This window comes from Tachysurus fulvidraco, chromosome 12 (genome assembly GCF_022655615.1).
Source record: "Tachysurus fulvidraco isolate hzauxx_2018 chromosome 12, HZAU_PFXX_2.0, whole genome shotgun sequence".
NCBI classification, from domain to species: Eukaryota; Metazoa; Chordata; class Actinopteri; order Siluriformes; family Bagridae; genus Tachysurus; species Tachysurus fulvidraco.
In genome coordinates, this window is record NC_062529.1 from 25,313,485 (window position 1) to 25,331,514 (window position 18,030).

The following is an 18,030-nucleotide window of genomic DNA, read 5'->3' on the forward strand; positions in this document are numbered from 1 at the left end:
GTCATCACGCGGCGTTATATCTGATCGACTCAGCTTGCTTGTGTAACCCTCTCTTTAGGAGGATGAAAGAAGAACCGTTAGGCTTTGATTATCTCAGACTCTAACTATGTGAAATATGCTGCATTTCTTCTCCTCCCTGGATTCTTGGTACGGTGGATCTCAGAACACTCCGAGGTCTCGGCCTCCTCTCGCTTATCTCTCCTCCTTGACATCATATGTCCTGACATTTGGTTGGCTTTGACACTAAACCAGACACTAATAACCTAATCATTCCTTGAGGGACATCAGCCTAGTGGTGAAGGTGTTGGACCACCAGTTGGAAGGCAGCGAGATCAAGTTCTACAGGTCCACCAAGCTGCCTCTGCCTCAGATGCTCTGGATAAGAGTCTCTACCAGATGCTGTAAATTGACTTTGGACTTGTGCAGTAAATACTATCTAATTACACCCCGTAGAGCTGCCTTTAACCGCCGGGGTGCCTTTACTTTCAGGAGAACGAGAAGAGAGTGCGTTCGTCTTCGGTTTTGGTCTGGAATAAAGAGTTGCTTGACAAGTATTAAAAAAAAGACTCGACTTGACTTTGACTTGAGACTTAACACGGACTTGAGTTAAATGACTCAGAGATGGTGGACTCGAGTCATATGACTCGACTCGAGTCAGACTCAAGTCACAAACTTGAGAATTGCGACTTGCTTGACAAGTATTAAAAAAGACTCGACTTGACTTTGACTTGACATTCATGACGAGGCTTGACACGGACTTGAGTTATATGACTCAGAGATGGGGACTCAAGTCATATGACTCGACTCGAGTCAGACTCAAGTCGCAAATTTGAGACTTGCGACTTGCTTGACAAGTATTAAAAAAAGACTCGACTTGACTTTGAGTTGACATTCATGACTTGAGACTTGACACAGACTTGAGTTAAATGACTCAGAGATGGGGACTCGAGTCATATGACTCGACTCGAGTCAGACTCAAGTCGCAAATTTGAGACTTGCGAGTTGCTTGACAAGTATTAAAAAAAGACTCGACTTGACTTTGAGTTGACATTCATGACTTGAGACTTGACACAGACTTGAGTTAAATGACTCAGAGATGGTGACTCGAGTCATATGACTCGACTCGAGTCAGACTCAAGTCGCAAATTTGAGAATTGCGACTTGCTTGACAAGTATTAAAAAAGACTCGACTTGACTTTGACTTGACATTCATGACTTGAGACTTGACACAGACTTGAGTTAAATGACTCAAAGATGGGGGACTCGAGTCATATGACTCGACTCGAGTCAGACTCAAGTCGCAAATTTGAGACTTGCGACTTGCTTCACAAGTATTGCAAAAAGACTCGACTTGACTTTGACTTGACATTCATGACTTGAGACTTGACACAGACTTGAGTTAAATGACTCAGAGATGGGGAACTCGAGTCATATGACTCGACTCTTGTCAGACTTAAGTCACAAAACCTCTGATATAGACAGTTTTTTTAATCCAACGTCTGCTGTTTCCTGGTTTTAAACCTGACTGCTGTTTACACTTTAATCCTAATTTTTACTCCATCGACTCGTTTCAGTTCATTCTAACGTGACGACCGGATGGAGGTTTAACCCTTTTTTATTGGATCAGTTTACCGAGCTCCAGTTCAGAACCTAACAGAAAGACATCCAGGCTGTATTCCATCCGTGAGCGAGACAGACTTCCACAGACCCGCGAGCTGTATTAGCCTTGCTGAGGAGAATCGTGTCGATAGTTTTTAATATTTTATACGTGTACTGCATCACATTGTCTTCTATCGTTATGGGTTTGTTTTAAATTCAGAAAAAATATTATATGGCTATCGTGTTCACATAAATTCACGTCGTATTGTACCTGTGTGAGGCGGACAGGCCGAGCGCTGACAGCACACGCACGTCTGCAGGCCTCAGCGAGTGAACTGCCAAACACACACACACACACACACACACACACACACACACACACACACACACACACACACACACACACACACACACACACACACACAGGTTTACTGCTGACTCACTTTATTGGAGGTGTTGACCCGCTCCACTATCAGGCCGAGCAATTCTGGATAAAAATGTACGTTAAATAATCTTTATGGGTGAAGACTCAGAGTTATATAAGTGAAAAAAAAAAAGTTTAAACACTGTCGACTCACCGGAGGAAGGACGGGACGGCGAAGGGTTCGAATGGGGACAAATCTGAGCTGAATCAGAGCTAGATGCTGGAAATAAATGACACCATGAGCCACGAGTGAGGATTCATTCATTCAAAGCAGACACATCGCCTGATAAACTGAAAACAGTGACTGAGCGTTCACACTGTAGGACTTTACTACTAGAATTAAATACTTTAACCCTAGACGTTAAACAGAACATACACACTCTAATACTTTTCTCAAGTCAAGTTGGTTTTATTGACATTTTGACCTTGTATAGATGACACAGAGTGAAATGAAACAGTGTTCCTCCTGGACCCTGGACCCTGAACCTCCTGGACCCTGGTGCTACTGAGAACAAAACCGAACTAAGGACTAAAAAGGAAGTTAACCTAGTCACATAAGGTACATAGTAGAAACAGTGCAAGACTAAAGACAGGGGATGGTGTAAGACAGGGGATGGTGTAAGAAAGGGTAATTTGTAAGACAGGGGACGGTGTAAGTCTAGGGACGGTGTAAGACAGGGGACGGTGTAAGTCTAGGGACGGTGTAAGATGGGAGACAGTGTAAGACGGGACGGTGTAAGATAAAAGACAGTGTAAGACGGGGCAGTGCAAAACAGGGGATGGTGTAAGACAGGGGATGGTGTAAGAGAGAGTAATGTGTAAGACAGGGGACGGTGTAAGACAGGAGACAGTGTAAGACAGGAGACAGTGTAAGATGGGAGACAGTGTAAGATGGGAGACAGTATAAGACGGGACGGTGTAAGATAAGAGACAGTGTAAGATGGGGGCAGCGCAAAACAGGGGATGGTGTAAGACAGAAAATGGTGTAAGACAGGGGATGGTGTAAGACAGAAGACGGTCTAAGACAGGGGATGGTGTAAGATTGGAGACAGTGTAAAATGGGATGATATAAGATAAGAGATGGTGTAAGATGGTACGGTGTGACAGGAGAGGGTGTAAGACAGGAGATGGTGTAAGACAGGGGACAGTGTAAGACACAGGATGGGGTAAGGACACAAACTGTACACAACACTGTACAGGACCAGGACACAGTCTGTACACAACACTGTACAGGACCAGGACACAGTCTGTACACACCACTGTACAGGACCAGGACACACACTGTACACACCACTGTACAGGACCAGGACACAGTCTGTACACAACACTGTACAGGACCAGGACACAGTCTGTACACAACACTGTACAGGACCAGGACACAGTCTGTACACAACACTGTACAGGACCAGGACACAGTCTGTACACAACACTGTACAGGACCAGGACACAGTCTGTACACAACACTGTACAGGACCAGGACACACACTGTACACACCACTGTACAGGACCAGGACACAGTCTGTACACACCACTGTACAGGACCAGGACACAGTCTGTACACACCACTGTACAGGACCAGGACACAGTCTGTACACAACACTGTACAGGACCAGGACACAGTCTGTATACACCACTGTACTGGAGAAGGACACACACTGTACACACCACTGTACAGGACATAGAATATGATCAGTTATGTACATAAAGTGTGGGAGTGCAAATGATAATATGAACAATATTTAGCAGCAGTAGTGTGTAATTATGTGTGATTATTAAATGAACCCTTAGTATTAAAAGTGCGTATGCAGACTCGACCCAATGAATGAAGCGTAGCTCCTTCAGCTTCTCATTTCTGCTCTATAATCAGTTAAAAACACACTTGTGTAATAACAGCTCTCAGGATTTCCTACACTGACGCCTCCACACAGAACCTGTGTACATCACGCTCTTATAAACACGACAACCTGCTGAGATGATCTCCTTTAATGACTTTACATCTACAGCCTCTAGATTCGATCTTCCTCAAAACACGTGTACGGCTTAGTGACTCGTCAGGGTCGAGTGGATGTGGTTTGATGGACTGGTGAGGAGTCTGGGTTTGTTTTTATAAGTCTTAAGAAGAGTCACCTGTATTGGTGGAAGTATCAAACTGAGCATGCAAACAAAAGAAGACAAAATAAAACAAAACAAAACAGAAAAACACAAAACAAAACACAAAAAACAAAACAAAAAACACATGTAACAAAACCAAAAACAAACACACCCCCCCTGAAAAAAACAAAACAAAACAAAACAAATCAGAAAAACACAAAACAAAACAAAAAAACAAAAATAAACAAAAAACACAAGAAACAAAACCAAACACAAAAAACACAAAACAAAACAAACAAAACAAAACAGAAAAACACAAAACAAAACAAACAAAACAAAACAGAAAAACACAAAACAAAACAAAACAAAAACAAAACCAAACAAACAAAAAACAAACAACAAAACAAGAAAAAAAACAGAAAAACACAAAACAAAACAAAAAAACAAACAAAAAAAACAAGAAACAAAAACAAAACCAAACACACCATAAATAAATAAATAAATAAATACATAAATAAATAAATAAATAAATAAATAAAAAACAACTAACTTTTTGCATTAAAGGATCAATATAATAATTCTAACATGAAATAAAACAATGATGTCATGTCTATTTGTGGCTTAATGTAATTCAGTAGGATTTCGATTCCCACTATTTTCACCATCACCTTTACATTTATAGTCCGATGACATAAAATCAGAAAAGTAGCAGTGAGTGAAGATGATGATGATGATGATGGGATTTGATGAAATACCTGAATTAGCAGAGGTCAAAAACATCAGGACGAGCAGGTGAGCAGAAGTGACAGAGGATCGAGTTGCCATGATGGAGAGGTTTTTTTTTACCTCAAACACATTCACACACTCACACGCACTCACACACACACACACACTGCTGTCTCATTATAAACCACGGTACCTTTCTGAAGCACCTCCCATATCCATTTGTGTGTGTGTGTGTGTGTGTGTGTGTGTGTGTGTGTGTGTGTGTGTAAGAGGCAACAGAAAGCTATTACACTTTAAAAGGTAACTGAGGCATTTTATAGCACCGCTTTTATGCCTTTAAAGGTTCAAGGTGAGAATCGTTTCAGAAATAAAGTTATCGAGATCTTTAATCAGATGTTCTATGAGATTAGAGAGATTAGACAGATTAGAGAGATTTCCAGCTCTTTAACACAAGTCTGTAAACTTGTGGTGTAACAGTGACGGTACAATTCTCATCAAGTCTCCGATTTATTTCCGTCTCCTAAAGCGTGTGTAGGTTTCACCACAGCGTCTCATCCGTAAGATGAGATACAGTAAATCTCAGATGAAGCAGAAAGAAAAATAAACGTAAGAAAATAACCAAAAAACCCATCAGCGATGGAGTGATGAAGCACCTCACGGTTCCTCCTCCTCCTCCACACCAATCTCCCAACAATTACATTGTGTTTTTTTTATCATCGGGTTATTTTTTATCCGTTTAAAGTTACATTCATTACTTTCTGGAAACAACAACAACAAAAAAACCCTGTTCACACTCGTTGTCCCCTCGCTGCACTCAGGTTCTTTATAGAACCTCAAAGATAATATCTAGCACCCATAAAATACTCTGTAGAGGTGAGTTTTAAAAGGTTCAGTCAGAAGAAACCTTCAGGGTTCTGAGTAGCCTGGGAAAAGAAAATGTGACCCAATAAAATGAACTCTCACTCGATCATCTTCTACCGCTTCATCCGAACTTCTCGGGTCACGGGGAGCCTGTGCTTATCTCAGGTGTCATCGGGCATCGAGGCAGGATACACCCTGGACGGAGTGCCAACCCATCACAGGGCACACACACACACACTCTCATTCACACACACTCACACACTACGGACAATTTTCCAGAGATGCCAATCAACCTACCATGCATGTCTTTGGCCCGGGGGAGGAAACCGGAGTACCCGGAGGAAACCCCCGAGGCACGGGGAGAACATGCAAACTCCACACACACAAGGCGGAGGCGGGAATCGAACCTTGACCCTGGTGGTGTGAGGCGAACGTGCTAACCGCTAAGCCACCGTGCCCCCCTAAAATGAACTCATTGTTTCTCAAATACTGTGACAGTAATATGACAAAAACAATCCACTTCCCATCTCGTGTGTTTCCTGACATCCACATTTACTCCAGTTCAGTTCATCACAAAGAAATTCTGTACGTATAAAAAAAACAACACACCAGCATCATTTAGTGATATGATTATATTAACCTGAACCCGGCACATTCTCAGTGTCCACACAGTGGAGTTTAAACACATTTTTTTTTTCCAGCATGTCCGTTCATCTAAACAACACGCAATTCGTCACAGACAAGAACCACAAGACCGACAACAACCTCTTATACACACAGACCTGAGGGTCAAACACACGACTCGCTCTTCACAACGAAGAACAGCTCGGGATGCCGAGAACAGACGGATGTCTAGACTGTAAGAGTTTCACACTTCTATAAAAGAAGTATAAGGCAAACAACAACAACTACAACAACAACAAAAGTATATAAAAAAGTTTATATACAGTATCGGAGTCGACTTTCACTCGAGAGTCGACTCGTCCTCGTCTGTGAACGACTCGTCTCTTGACGTATCGATTCAATTTTCCCAGAGCTTCAAAAAAAAAAAAAAAAAAGAGGCAAGAACAAGCTTTTAAAAGTGTGTAGTATTTATTTATTTATTTATTTAACATCAGAAAACATCAGTTGGCTTTCATTCATAATGAAATCTGCCTGAAGCTGCAATGTCCCTGTGTTTCAGCTCAGTAGAGGGCGCTGTGACTCCGTCAGCCCTTCAGCTCACTCTGCTGTTCTCAGTCTTCTCCTCCTTCGTGTTGGACTCGTTTCAGCAGTCGTTATATTCTTATAGATAACTCATCAGTCGGAATTTTACTCCATCGCACTGGCAGCCTCCGAGTTACAGACTTCAACAGCAAAAAAACATTCATTTCTAAAAATCCTTCTTGATTCCTGTAAAATCCCCAACGTTCGCTCTGAAGAGTCTTCAAGCATTTGTTATTCATCACTCAAAACACTGCAGCCTTCATCATCCTGATTCCTCTTCATCTCCATTCCTGGTGCACACACGTCGTTACATCCACCCTGTCCGAGTTCCCAGAAAATCGTTGGCAGGACGTCATCTTCATCATCTACATCTTCATCTTCTTCCATCGTCGACCGATTTCTCGCGGCGTGTGATTCTGTTTATTTTTTGGCTTTATTAGTGGAATTGAGATATTTTTAATCGCCGTATCGTCTTTGCCACCGTCATTATTCCACCCACGTGGCTGCCAGAGAAGAAGGAGGAAGAAAGAGAAAGACAAAATGCTGCAGCACAGAAAGAAATAATGAATCTGGGAATGTTTGGATTAAATCGGGAGAACGTGTGGACCGAGGAATTAGCAGGAAATAGAAATGAGCAGAGAGGAGAATTCTAACAGGGATATTAAGCTAGGTGTTGTGTTTCAGAGAAATGTGGCTTCTGTCCTTCCAGTTGGACCATTTGATGTTTTTTATAGAAGGATATAATGGAATAAAACACTGTGATAAGACAATAATCAGCAGTGCACTGGGAAGGTGAAGTGGTGTTACTGGGACCAGTAAATAAATAAATAACAATATATTGTTGCATTGTAAGGTGGGCACGGTGGCTTAGCGGTTAGCACGTTTGCCTCACACCACCAGGGTTGGGGGTTCGATTCCCGCCTCCGCCTTGTGTGTGTGGAGTTTGCATGTTCTCCCCGTGCCTCGGGGGTTTCCTCGGGTACTCCGGTTTCCTTCCCCGGTCCAAAGACATGCATGGTAGGTTGATTGGCATCTTTGGAAAATTGTCCGTAGTGTGTGTGTGTGTGTGTGAGTGAATGAGAGTGTGTGTGTGCCCTGTGATGGGTTGGCACTCCGTCCAGGGTGTATCCTGCCTCGATGCCCGATGACGACTGAGATAGACACAGGCTCCCCGTGACCCGGGAAGTTCGGATAAGCGGTAGAAGATGAATGAATGAATGAATGAATGTTGTATTGTATTTATCATTGTTGGACGTTCATGATATATTTAAGCAGTTACTCCCTCACGAAGCCTCTCTTGATGATACTAAGACATAAAAAAAACGCAGTTTGTCACATGACCCAGAAAGTTGACCTCTGACACTCTGACTCCTTCCATAAAAGTCTCTTTACAGCAGACTGGCACACATCCCTGTGATTTGTGGGAAGTCGTGGCCTAATGGTTAGAGAGTTTGACTCATAACCCTAAGGTTGTGGGTTCGAGTCTCGGGCCAGCAATACCACGACTGAAGTGCCCTTGAGCAAGGCACCGAACCTCCCCAACTGCTCCATGGGCGCCGCAGCATAAATGGCTGCCCACTGCTCCGTGTGTGTGTGTGTTCACTGCTGTGTGTGTGTGTTCACTACTGTGTGTGTGTGTTCACTGCTGTGTGTGTGTGTGTGTGTGTGTGTGTTCACTGCTGTGTGTGTGTGTTCACTACTGTGTGTGTGTGTGTTCACTGCTGTGTGTGTGTGTGTGTGTTCACTGCTGTGTGTGTGTGTTCACTGCTGTGTGTGTGTGTTCACTGCTGTGTGTGTGTGTGTGTGTGTGTTCACTGCTGTGTGTGTGTGTTCACTGCTGTGTGTGTGTGTGTTCACTGCTGTGTGTGTGTGCATTTTGGATGGGTTAAATGCAGAGAACGAATCCTGAGTATGGGTCACCGTACTTAGCCATATGTCACGTCACTTTCATGTCACAGGTCACAGCTGAAATTCTGACCAATCAGAACCCAGAATTCAGTCTGAAGTCTTTCCGTCTCCCGACACTCAGCACCTCGAGTGCGCTCTCATGGCGTCTCGTCTCTCCACGATCACTCTCTCTGAAGGTCAGAGCCGTGCTTCAGTGGCACCGAGCGCAGAAAACGGAGCCGCCGTCTTCTTCAGTTGGTTGAATTATACATTTGTTTGATTGTTCGGTGATGAAGGGCAGACGCTGAAGTGCACTTTGTCGAGAGCTCCGTGTGTCTCGGCCCGTTCCGCCTCCTTCGGCTCCTTCAGCACGAGAGAGCCCATAGACTTTTTCTGTTGAGCATGATTCAAGCGAGCGGGAATGAAAAACGATCACAAACCCCGCGAAACACCGGAAAGCCCTCGTTTATCACACCACTTTCTGCCGAGGCTTTAATTTATGAGCAGGAAACCAAATTACACCGAAAAGATCGGGACGTTTTTTCACCGAACCGAAACCCTGAGTTAAAAGAGACGCTTTCAGGACGAGCTGGAGAGTGATGGAGCGCAGTGCGTCTCACTCGGCATCGCGCAGAACAGAGCGGCGTGTCGCTGCCTTTTAATCAACTCTCTCTCTCTCTCTTTCTCTTTTATCTTCAGCTTGAAGGTATTTTTTGCACGAGTGTGAATGTGTAGCACTCGTCAGCTCACAGCTCCAGGGCCCACAGCTCCATCCTGAGCGTCTCTTGTCCTCCTTCGCTGTTCTTTCCAGGTTTTCTGCTTTCTTTTCCGTCTCTCACAATCCTGCCTGTGGGTAAATCGTTCCAGGTTCCGTGTTCTTTATTTGTCACCTCCATATTACATGGATGTGATGTAATGCTGTGACACGATGATCCTTAGTCACCCGTCAGTCCCACAGCGTGACAACGAACAGAACTGGCAGCAGACTGAAGACTTAATGAAATGAACTCAGAGAGTCAGACAGTGAATCTATGGAGAAAATGGAAGTGATGTAGATAATGTGTGTGTGTAGGCTCTCTCTCATGCCTGGGGGTGGAAGATTCTCCTGAATCTCACTCTGGTGCTCCTCATGATCCAGTGAGTGAACCTGTACCCCGGCCGCTGAGAGTCTTAGATTGTTCTCCTGGTCCTGGATTACTGGCTGTAAATGGAGATCTGAAGTTCTGATGGTCTTCACCACTCTGGACTTTCCCTCCTATGCATTGGGCCTCAGAACTGGTGAGAAGGTACAAGAGAACATTAGTGAGTCTCAATTGCCTCAGTTTTTTCCTGCCCCATTCCCGGCATTCCTGTGACAGACTCCTGATCCACTGTGACCTTCCCCAGGATCAAGCGCATGCTGAAAATACAGGAATGACTGACTCACAGTGTGTGTGTGTGTGTGTGTGTGTGTGTGTGTGTGTGTGTGTGTGTGTGTGTGTGTGTGAAGAAAATAAGAGATTAAGCAGGTCAAAGCATGACAGTAAACTGATTCATTCCAGAGTAGAACCATGGACTCCATTTTATTTTTAGATAATAAAAGTAATGAAGAGCATCACAATTTATCACAGGGTCACAGGGTGCCGTGTGTGTGTGTGTGTGTGTGTGTGTGTGTGTGTGTGTGTGTGTGTGTGAGTGTTAGATGACGGTGTGTGTGAAGGTGTATTATGTTTCTATGCTTCTGAAAAACTGCTTTGAGACCATATCCATTGTTAAAAGAGCTATACAAATAAATTGAATTGAATGTGTGTGTGTGTGTGTGTGTGTGTGTGTGTGTGTGTGTGTGTGTGTGTGTGTGTGTGTGTGTATGTGTGTGTATTCAATTCAGCTCAGTTCAATTTATTTGTATTGCGCTTTTAACAATGAACATTGTCTCAAAGAACCTTTATAAAAATATCGCACGAGAATAAAAATGGCAAAATTTTGAAAAGTTTCTATTTATCTCTAAAATTTATCCCTAATGAGTCTGAGGTGACGATGGTGAGGAAAATCTCCTGAGATGATATGAGGAAGAAACCTCGAGAGGAACCAGATTCAGAGGTGAACCTCATCCTCAACTGGGTGACACAGTACAGGAAATAATGTTAATGTAAATAATGTTAAAGTAAATAATGTTAATGTTAATAATGCGAGTGTAAATAATGTCAATGTAAATAATGTTAATGTAAATAATGTTAGTGTAAATAATGTTAATGTAAATAATGTTAATGTAAATAATGTTAATGTAAATAATGTCAGTGTAAATAATGTTAATGTAAATAATGTTAATGTAAATAATGTCAGTGTAAATAATGTTAATGTAAATAATGTCAGTGTAAATAATGTTAATGTAAATAATGTCAGTGTAAATAATGTTAATGTAAATAATGTTAATGTAAATAATGTCAGTGTAAATAATGTTAATGTAAATAATGTTAATGTAAATAATGTCAGTGTAAATAATGTTAATGTAAATAATGTCAGTGTAAATAATGTTAATGTAGATAATGTCAGTGTAAATAATGTTAATGTAATTAATGTCAGTGTAAATAATGTTAATGTAAATAATGTTAATGTAAATAATGTCAATGTAAATAATGTCAGTGTAAATAATGTTAATGTAAATAATGTTAATGTAAATAATGTCAGTGTAAATAATGTTAAAGTAAATAATGTTAATGTAAATAATGTCAGTGTAAATAATGTTAATGTAAATATTGTTAATGTAATTGATGTCAGTGTAAATAATGTTAATGTAATGTGTCTGTCTGTGTTTTCCCCTTGTTTCTGTCTGCCGTCTTTCCCTGATGTTAATTGTTGACCCCGCCCACCTATCTGTTACCATGGACACTAATTACATTCATTCTCTTCCCCAGGTGTTTTGTCTTAGTCCTTGTCCTCTGTCTCTGTTTTGTGATTGGTTCTCGTTCACCATATATACTCTGTCTGTTCACTTCAATGTTGTTGGTCGTTGTTGGTGTGTGCATGTCCGTGTTCCCGTTTCCTGTTTGTTCCGCGTTGCCTGCCTGTTTGTTTGTGTTTTGTTTATTAAAAAACCTTAAACTGCGTTTGGATCCTCACCCGCCTTTGTCTCACCGTGTCACAGCGTGACAGAACGACCAACCCCACATGGATCCAGCAGAAATCCTGTTTTGTCTTCGTCAGGAGGACGCCCCAGTTGAGGAATACACGGAGGTATTCTTGGACCTGTGCAACGAGGTCAACTTCGATGAGAAGGCGCTCAAAGACATTTTTAAGCACGGACTAAGGGAGATCCTGCGGTATTTGATGCCGTCTACCAGAGAAATAAAGACATTCTCGGAGTTTGTCAACTTGGCGTTGCTCCTGGACGGGTCCACGCTGAGCGTGAGCACTGTAGAGACGGAAGCCGGCCGTAAGTATTTTTTGGGGGGGGGCAGCAAGCATCGGGATCCGTGGGCCACAGAGTGGAATCAGCCACGGACGCCCGAATACTCCACAGTTCCCCCGCCCAGACCAGTCCCGTGCACATCCGTGATTGAGCCAGTTCCCATGGCCACCGTACCGGCGAGCTCGGCTGAGGTCCGTGCTAACCGGCTGGTCTCCAAACTGGCGGATACCCCGATGAGGTCGGCTCGGGCGGCCGGCATCCCTAAGCCGCCAGCAGGACCAGCCGGGTCGCCGGAACCAGCCGGGTCGCCGGAACCGACCGGGTCGAAGGAACCTGCCGAACCGACCAGGTCAACGGAACCGACCGGGTCGACGGAACCTGCCGGGTCGATGGAACCTGCTGAACCGACCGGGTCGACGGAACCTGCAGGGTCGACGGAACCTGCCCAACCGACCGGGTCGACGGAACCTGCAGGGTCGACGGAACCTGCCGAACCGACCGGGTCGACGGAACCTGCAGGGTCGACGGAACCTGCCGAACCGACGGGGTCGACGGAACCTGCAGGGTCGACGGAACCTGCCGAACCGACGGGGTCGACGGAACCTGCAGGGTCGACGGAACCTGCCGAACCGACGGGGTTGACGGAACCTGCAGGGTCGACGGAACCTGCCGAACCGACGGGGTCGACGGAACCTGCAGGGTCGACGGAACCTGCCGAACCGACCGGGTCGACGGAACCTGCCGAACCGACCGGGTCGACGGAACCTGCAGGGTCGACGGAACCTGCCGAACCGACGGGGTCGACGGAACCTGCAGGGTCGACGGAACCTGCCGAACCGACGGGGTCGACGGAACCTGCAGGGTCGACGGAACCTGCCGAACCGACGGGGTCGACGGAACCTGCAGGGTCGACGGAACCTGCCGAACCGACCGGGTCGACGGAACCTGCCGAACCTACCGGGTCGACGGAACCGACCGGGTCGACGGAACCTGCCGGGTCGATGGAACCTGCCGAACCGACCGGGTCGACGGAACCTGCTGGGTCGACGGAACCTGCCGAACCGACGGGGTCGACGGAACCTGCAGGGTCGACGGAACCTGCCGAACCGACGGGGTCGACGGAACCTGCAGGGTCGACGGAACCTGCCGAACCGACGGGGTCGACGGAACCTGCAGGGTCGACGGAACCTGCCGAACCGACCGGGTCGACGGAACCTGCCGAACCGACCGGGTCGACGGAACCTGCCGAACCGACCGGGTCGACGGAACCGACCGGGTCGACGGAACCTGCCGGGTCGATGGAACCTGCCGAACCGACCGGGTTGACGGAACCTGCTGGGTCGACGGAACCTGCCGGGTCGATGGAACCTGCCGAACCGACCGGGTCGACGGAACCTGCAGGGTCGACGGAACCTGCTGAACCGACCGGGTCGACGGAACCTGCCGTACCGACCGGGTCGACGGAACCGACCGGGTCGACGGAACCTGCCGTACCGACCGGGTCGACGGAACCGACCGGGTCGACGGAACCTGCCGAACCGACCGGGTCGACGGAACCGGCCGAGCTGACGGAACCAGCCGAATCGGCCGGGTCGACTGAAATGACTGAGTCAGAGAACGTGGTCGACATCATGACACCCAAACTACCTGAACTCTCTGCCTGGCCTGAACCTATGCATGTTTCTGTTTTCCTGTGTTTTGCTTCGCTGGACTTGCCAGCCCTTCTACCTCCTGTCCCTGTTCATAGGCCCAAAGCACCACCCTGGCTGCCAACTCCGTTCCGGTCTCTGGCTCCGCCTCCAGCACCACCCTGGTCTCCGGTCCTGCTCTGGTCTCTGGCTCCGCCTCCAGCACCGCCCTGGTCGCCGGTCCTGCTCTGGTCTCTGGCTCCGCCTCCAGCACCACCCTGGTCTCTGGTCCTGCTCTGGCCTCCGGCTCCGCCTCCAGCACCACCCTGGTCTCCGGTCCTGCTCTGGTCTCTGGCTCCACCTCCAGCACCACCCTGGTCTCCGGTCCTGCTCTGGTCTCTGGCTCCGCCTCCAGCACCACCCTGGTCTCCGGTCCTGCTCTGGTCTCTGGCTCTGCCTCCGGCACCACCCTGGCCTCCTGTTCTGCCGGCGCCGCCCTGGCCTCCTGTTCTGCCGGCGCCGCCCTGGCCTCCTGCTCTGCCGGCGCCGCCCTGGCCTCCTGCTCTGCCGGCGCCGCCCTGGCCTCCTGCTCTGCCGGCGCCGCCCCGGCCTCCGGCTCTGCCGGCGCCGCCCCGGCCTCCGGCTCGGCTGGCGCAACCCCGGCCTCCTGCTCGGCGGGCGCCACCACTACACGAACCCGACCCGCCCTCCCACCCTGGTTGCGCCTTCGCTCCACCCGCCTGAACTGGGTTTTGTGGACTTGGGAGCGTCTGGAAGCCGCTCGTAGGGGGGGGGCTCTGTAATGTGTCTGTCTGTGTTTTCCCCTTGTTTCTGTCTGCCGTCTTTCCCTGATGTTAATTGTTGACCCCGCCCACCTATCTGTTACCATGGACACTAATTACATTCATTCTCTTCCCCAGGTGTTTTGTCTTAGTCCTTGTCTGTCTCTGTTTTGTGATTGGTTCTCGTTCACCATATATACTCTGTCTGTTCACTTCAATGTTGTTGGTCGTTGTTGGTGTGTGCATGTCCGTGTTCCCGTTTCCTGTTTGTTCCGCGTTGCCTGCCTGTTTGTTTGTGTTTTGTTTATTAAAAAACCTTAAACTGCGTTTGGATCCTCACCCGCCTTTGTCTCACCGTGTCACAGCGTGACAGTTAATGTATCTAATGCCAGTGTAAATAATGTTAATGTAAATAATGTTAATGTAATTAATGTCAGTGTAAATAATGTTAATGTAAATAATGTCAGTGTAAATAATGTTAATGTAAATAATGTCAGTGTAAATAATGTTAATGTAAATAATGTCAGTGTAAATAATGTTAATGTAAATAATGTTAATGTAAATATTGTTAATGTAATTGATGTCATTTCTACACCAGTTTATAGTCCAGTGTAACCTAAGGAACTAACAGGTCAGCATCATATCAGAGTTCATTACAGACTTAACACTAATTACTTCCTGCTGAAATCTTCACATGTTTGCTGATGAAGACTCGAGCACAAACTTTGTGTCACATATGAACTGCTGTGTTAATCATGATCAGCGCTTCACTTTGTTCAGTACGGTAAGTCATTTATTCAAAAGAACATTAACATTTGCTCAGCGTTTGTTCATTTTCTCTGGGCGCGACGTTAGCGCAGGGAAACGATTCTTACTGAGGTGTGAAATTGAGGTTCATACGTATCTCACATCACAAATTTACGGCTCTAACACTAGCCTTTAACGTAAGTTCATTTCAGGAGGTTCCTCAGTCAGGAGCTAACAGGATGCGTCTCGTCTGGGAAATAAAGATGGAGCGATTCTCTCCTGTTCTGTTGGAAATGAGCTGCGAACCACTCACATGCACTCGTCCTTGTCTGTGAACGACTCATCTCTTGACGTGCACACACACTTGTCATTTCCCAGCTGCACAGACGCTGTAGCTCTATGCGTTCCTGTGGAAGTGTGAAGGAATGGTGCTGATTTCTCCTCCTCTGGGATGGAAAGACAGCAGCATCTGTTGCTTCATTCTGTCACCGTTTTAGCACAAACATGTCTGCGAGCAGTTCCTGAACCGAGCAGAGAGGAGTTTCATCTGGAAATAAAGAAATCATAGAGATAACTTCAAGCTGTTCAGAAAGGTTCAGGATGGGTTTGTTCAGAAGGTTCAGGATGGGTTTGTTCAGAAGGTTCAGGATGGGTTTGTTCAGAAGGTTCAAGATGGGTTTGTTCAGAAGGTTCAGGATGGGTTTGTTCAGGAAGGTTCAGGATGGGTTTGTTCAGAAGGTTCAAGATGGGTTTGTTCAGAAGGTTCAGGATGAGTTTGTTCAGAAGGTACAGGATGGGTTTGTTCAGAAGGTTCAGGATGGGTTTGTTCAGAAGGTTCAGGATGGGTTTGTTCAGAAGGTTCAGGATGGGTTTGTTCAGAAGGTTCAAGATGGGTTTGTTCAGAAGGTTCAGGATGGGTTTGTTCAGGAAGGTTCAGGATGGGTTTGTTCAGAAGGTTCAGGATGGGTTTGTTCAGAAGGTTCAGGATGAGTTTGTTCAGAAGGTACAGGATGGGTTTGTTCAGAAGGTTCAGGATGAGTTTGTTCAGAAGGTACAGGATGGGTTTGTTCAGAAGGTACAGGATGGGTTTGTTCAGAAGGTTCAGGAGGGGTTTGTTCAGAAGGTTCAGGATGAGTTTGTTCAGAAGGTTCTTGATGGGTTTGTTCAGAAGGTTCAGGATGGCTTTGTTCAGAAGGTTTGTGGAATTCACCTAAAAACCTCTAAAGGTCCAGCTCCATTAAGTTTCTCACTAACACAGATCTGGATTAACATGACTGAGTGTTTAACCACTGAACCCTTACTCAGTAACTCACGCTGCTAGGCATGTGTGTGTTTTTAGTCATTAGGTCTATAATCAGACCAGAAAGAGTTAATAAGCTGAAAATAGATACGAGGGCCAGTGAAATTATTCCCTTTTCATTTACATAAATGCGTGTGATCAGTTGTGATCAGTTGTGAACAGTTGTGAACAGTTGTGTTCAGTTGTGTTCAGTTGTGAACAGTTGTGTTCAGTTGTGAACAGTTGTGATCAGTTGTGAACAGGTGTGAACAGTTGTGTTCAGTTGTGATCAGTTGTGTTCAGTTGTGAACAGTTGTGAACAGTTGTGAACAGTTGTGATCAGTTGTGAACAGTTGTGAACAGTTGTGAACAGTTGTGATCAGTTGTGAACAGTTGTGAACAGTTGTGATCAGTTGTGAACAGTTGTGATCAGTTGTGCTCAGTTGTGAACAGTTGTGATCAGTTGTGAACAGTTGTGATCAGTTGTGATCAGTTGTGAACAGTTGTGAACAGTTGTGAACAGTTTTGATCAGTTGTGAACAGTTGTGAACAATTGTGATCAGTTGTGACAGTTGTGAACAATTTTGTTCAGTTGTGAACAGTTGTGAACAGTTGTGATCAGTTGTGAACAGTTGTGATCAGTTGTGATCAGTTGTGAACAGTTGTGAACAGTTTTGATCAGTTGTGAACAGTTGTGAACAGTTTTGATCAGTTGTGAGCAGTTGTGAACAGTTGTGATCAGTTGTGAACAGTTTTGATCAGTTGTGATCAGTTGTGAACAATTGTGAACATTTGTGATCAGTTGTGAACAGTTGTGATCAGTTGTGAACAGTTGTGAACAGTTTTGATCAGTTGTGAACAGTTGTGATCAGTTGTGAACAGTTGTGATCAGTTGTGAACAGTTTTGATCAGTTGTGAACAATTGCGATCAGTTGTGAACAGTTTTGATCAGTTGTGAACAGTTGTGATCAGTTGTGAACAGTTTTGATCAGTTGTGAACAATTGCGATCAGTTGTGAACAGTTGTGATCAGTTGTGATCAGTTGTGAGCAGTTGTGAACAGTTGTGGACAGTTGTGATCAGTTGTGATCAGTTGTGATCAGTGGATCTGCTACAGAATTGTGTTTAAAAGCTTAGAGTTGTTAAACTTTGGCCGGTTTTAACCCTTTTCACCAGAACGCTGAGTTATGGGTCGTTTTTATTCAGTGTAAAGAAGCGTCTGATGTCGTGTCTGTGAGTCTGATCTAAAGTGAGTCTGATCTAAAGTGAGTCTGATCTAAAGTGAGTCTGATCTAAAGTGAGTCAGATCTAAAGTGAGTCAGGACTCTGTCGTTCTTTCAGTGTGTTTTAGACGTGTGTTTTTCCCTCTGTTGATGATCTTACACTGAATTTTAGTGATGATGAGAAATCTGA

The 18,030-nt window shown here is 45.5% G+C and overlaps 1 protein-coding gene across 1 annotated transcript in view; it reads right to left on the minus strand.

Annotated features, from left to right (window-relative positions):
* plb1 (phospholipase B1) overlaps positions 1-5,001 on the minus strand; it is a 39,241-nt gene extending 34,240 nt beyond the window's left edge. Inside the window, exons 1-3 of the mRNA XM_027144059.2 lie at positions 4,870-5,001; positions 2,178-2,243; positions 1,871-1,934 (exon numbers count right to left, since the gene is read on the minus strand). Of these exons, the coding sequence (XP_026999860.2) occupies positions 1,871-1,934; positions 2,178-2,243; positions 4,870-4,939 (200 nt within the window). The 5' untranslated portion in view covers positions 4,940-5,001. The remainder of the gene's footprint in view (positions 1-1,870; positions 1,935-2,177; positions 2,244-4,869) is intronic.
* Positions 5,002-18,030: the final 13,029 nt, after the last annotated feature.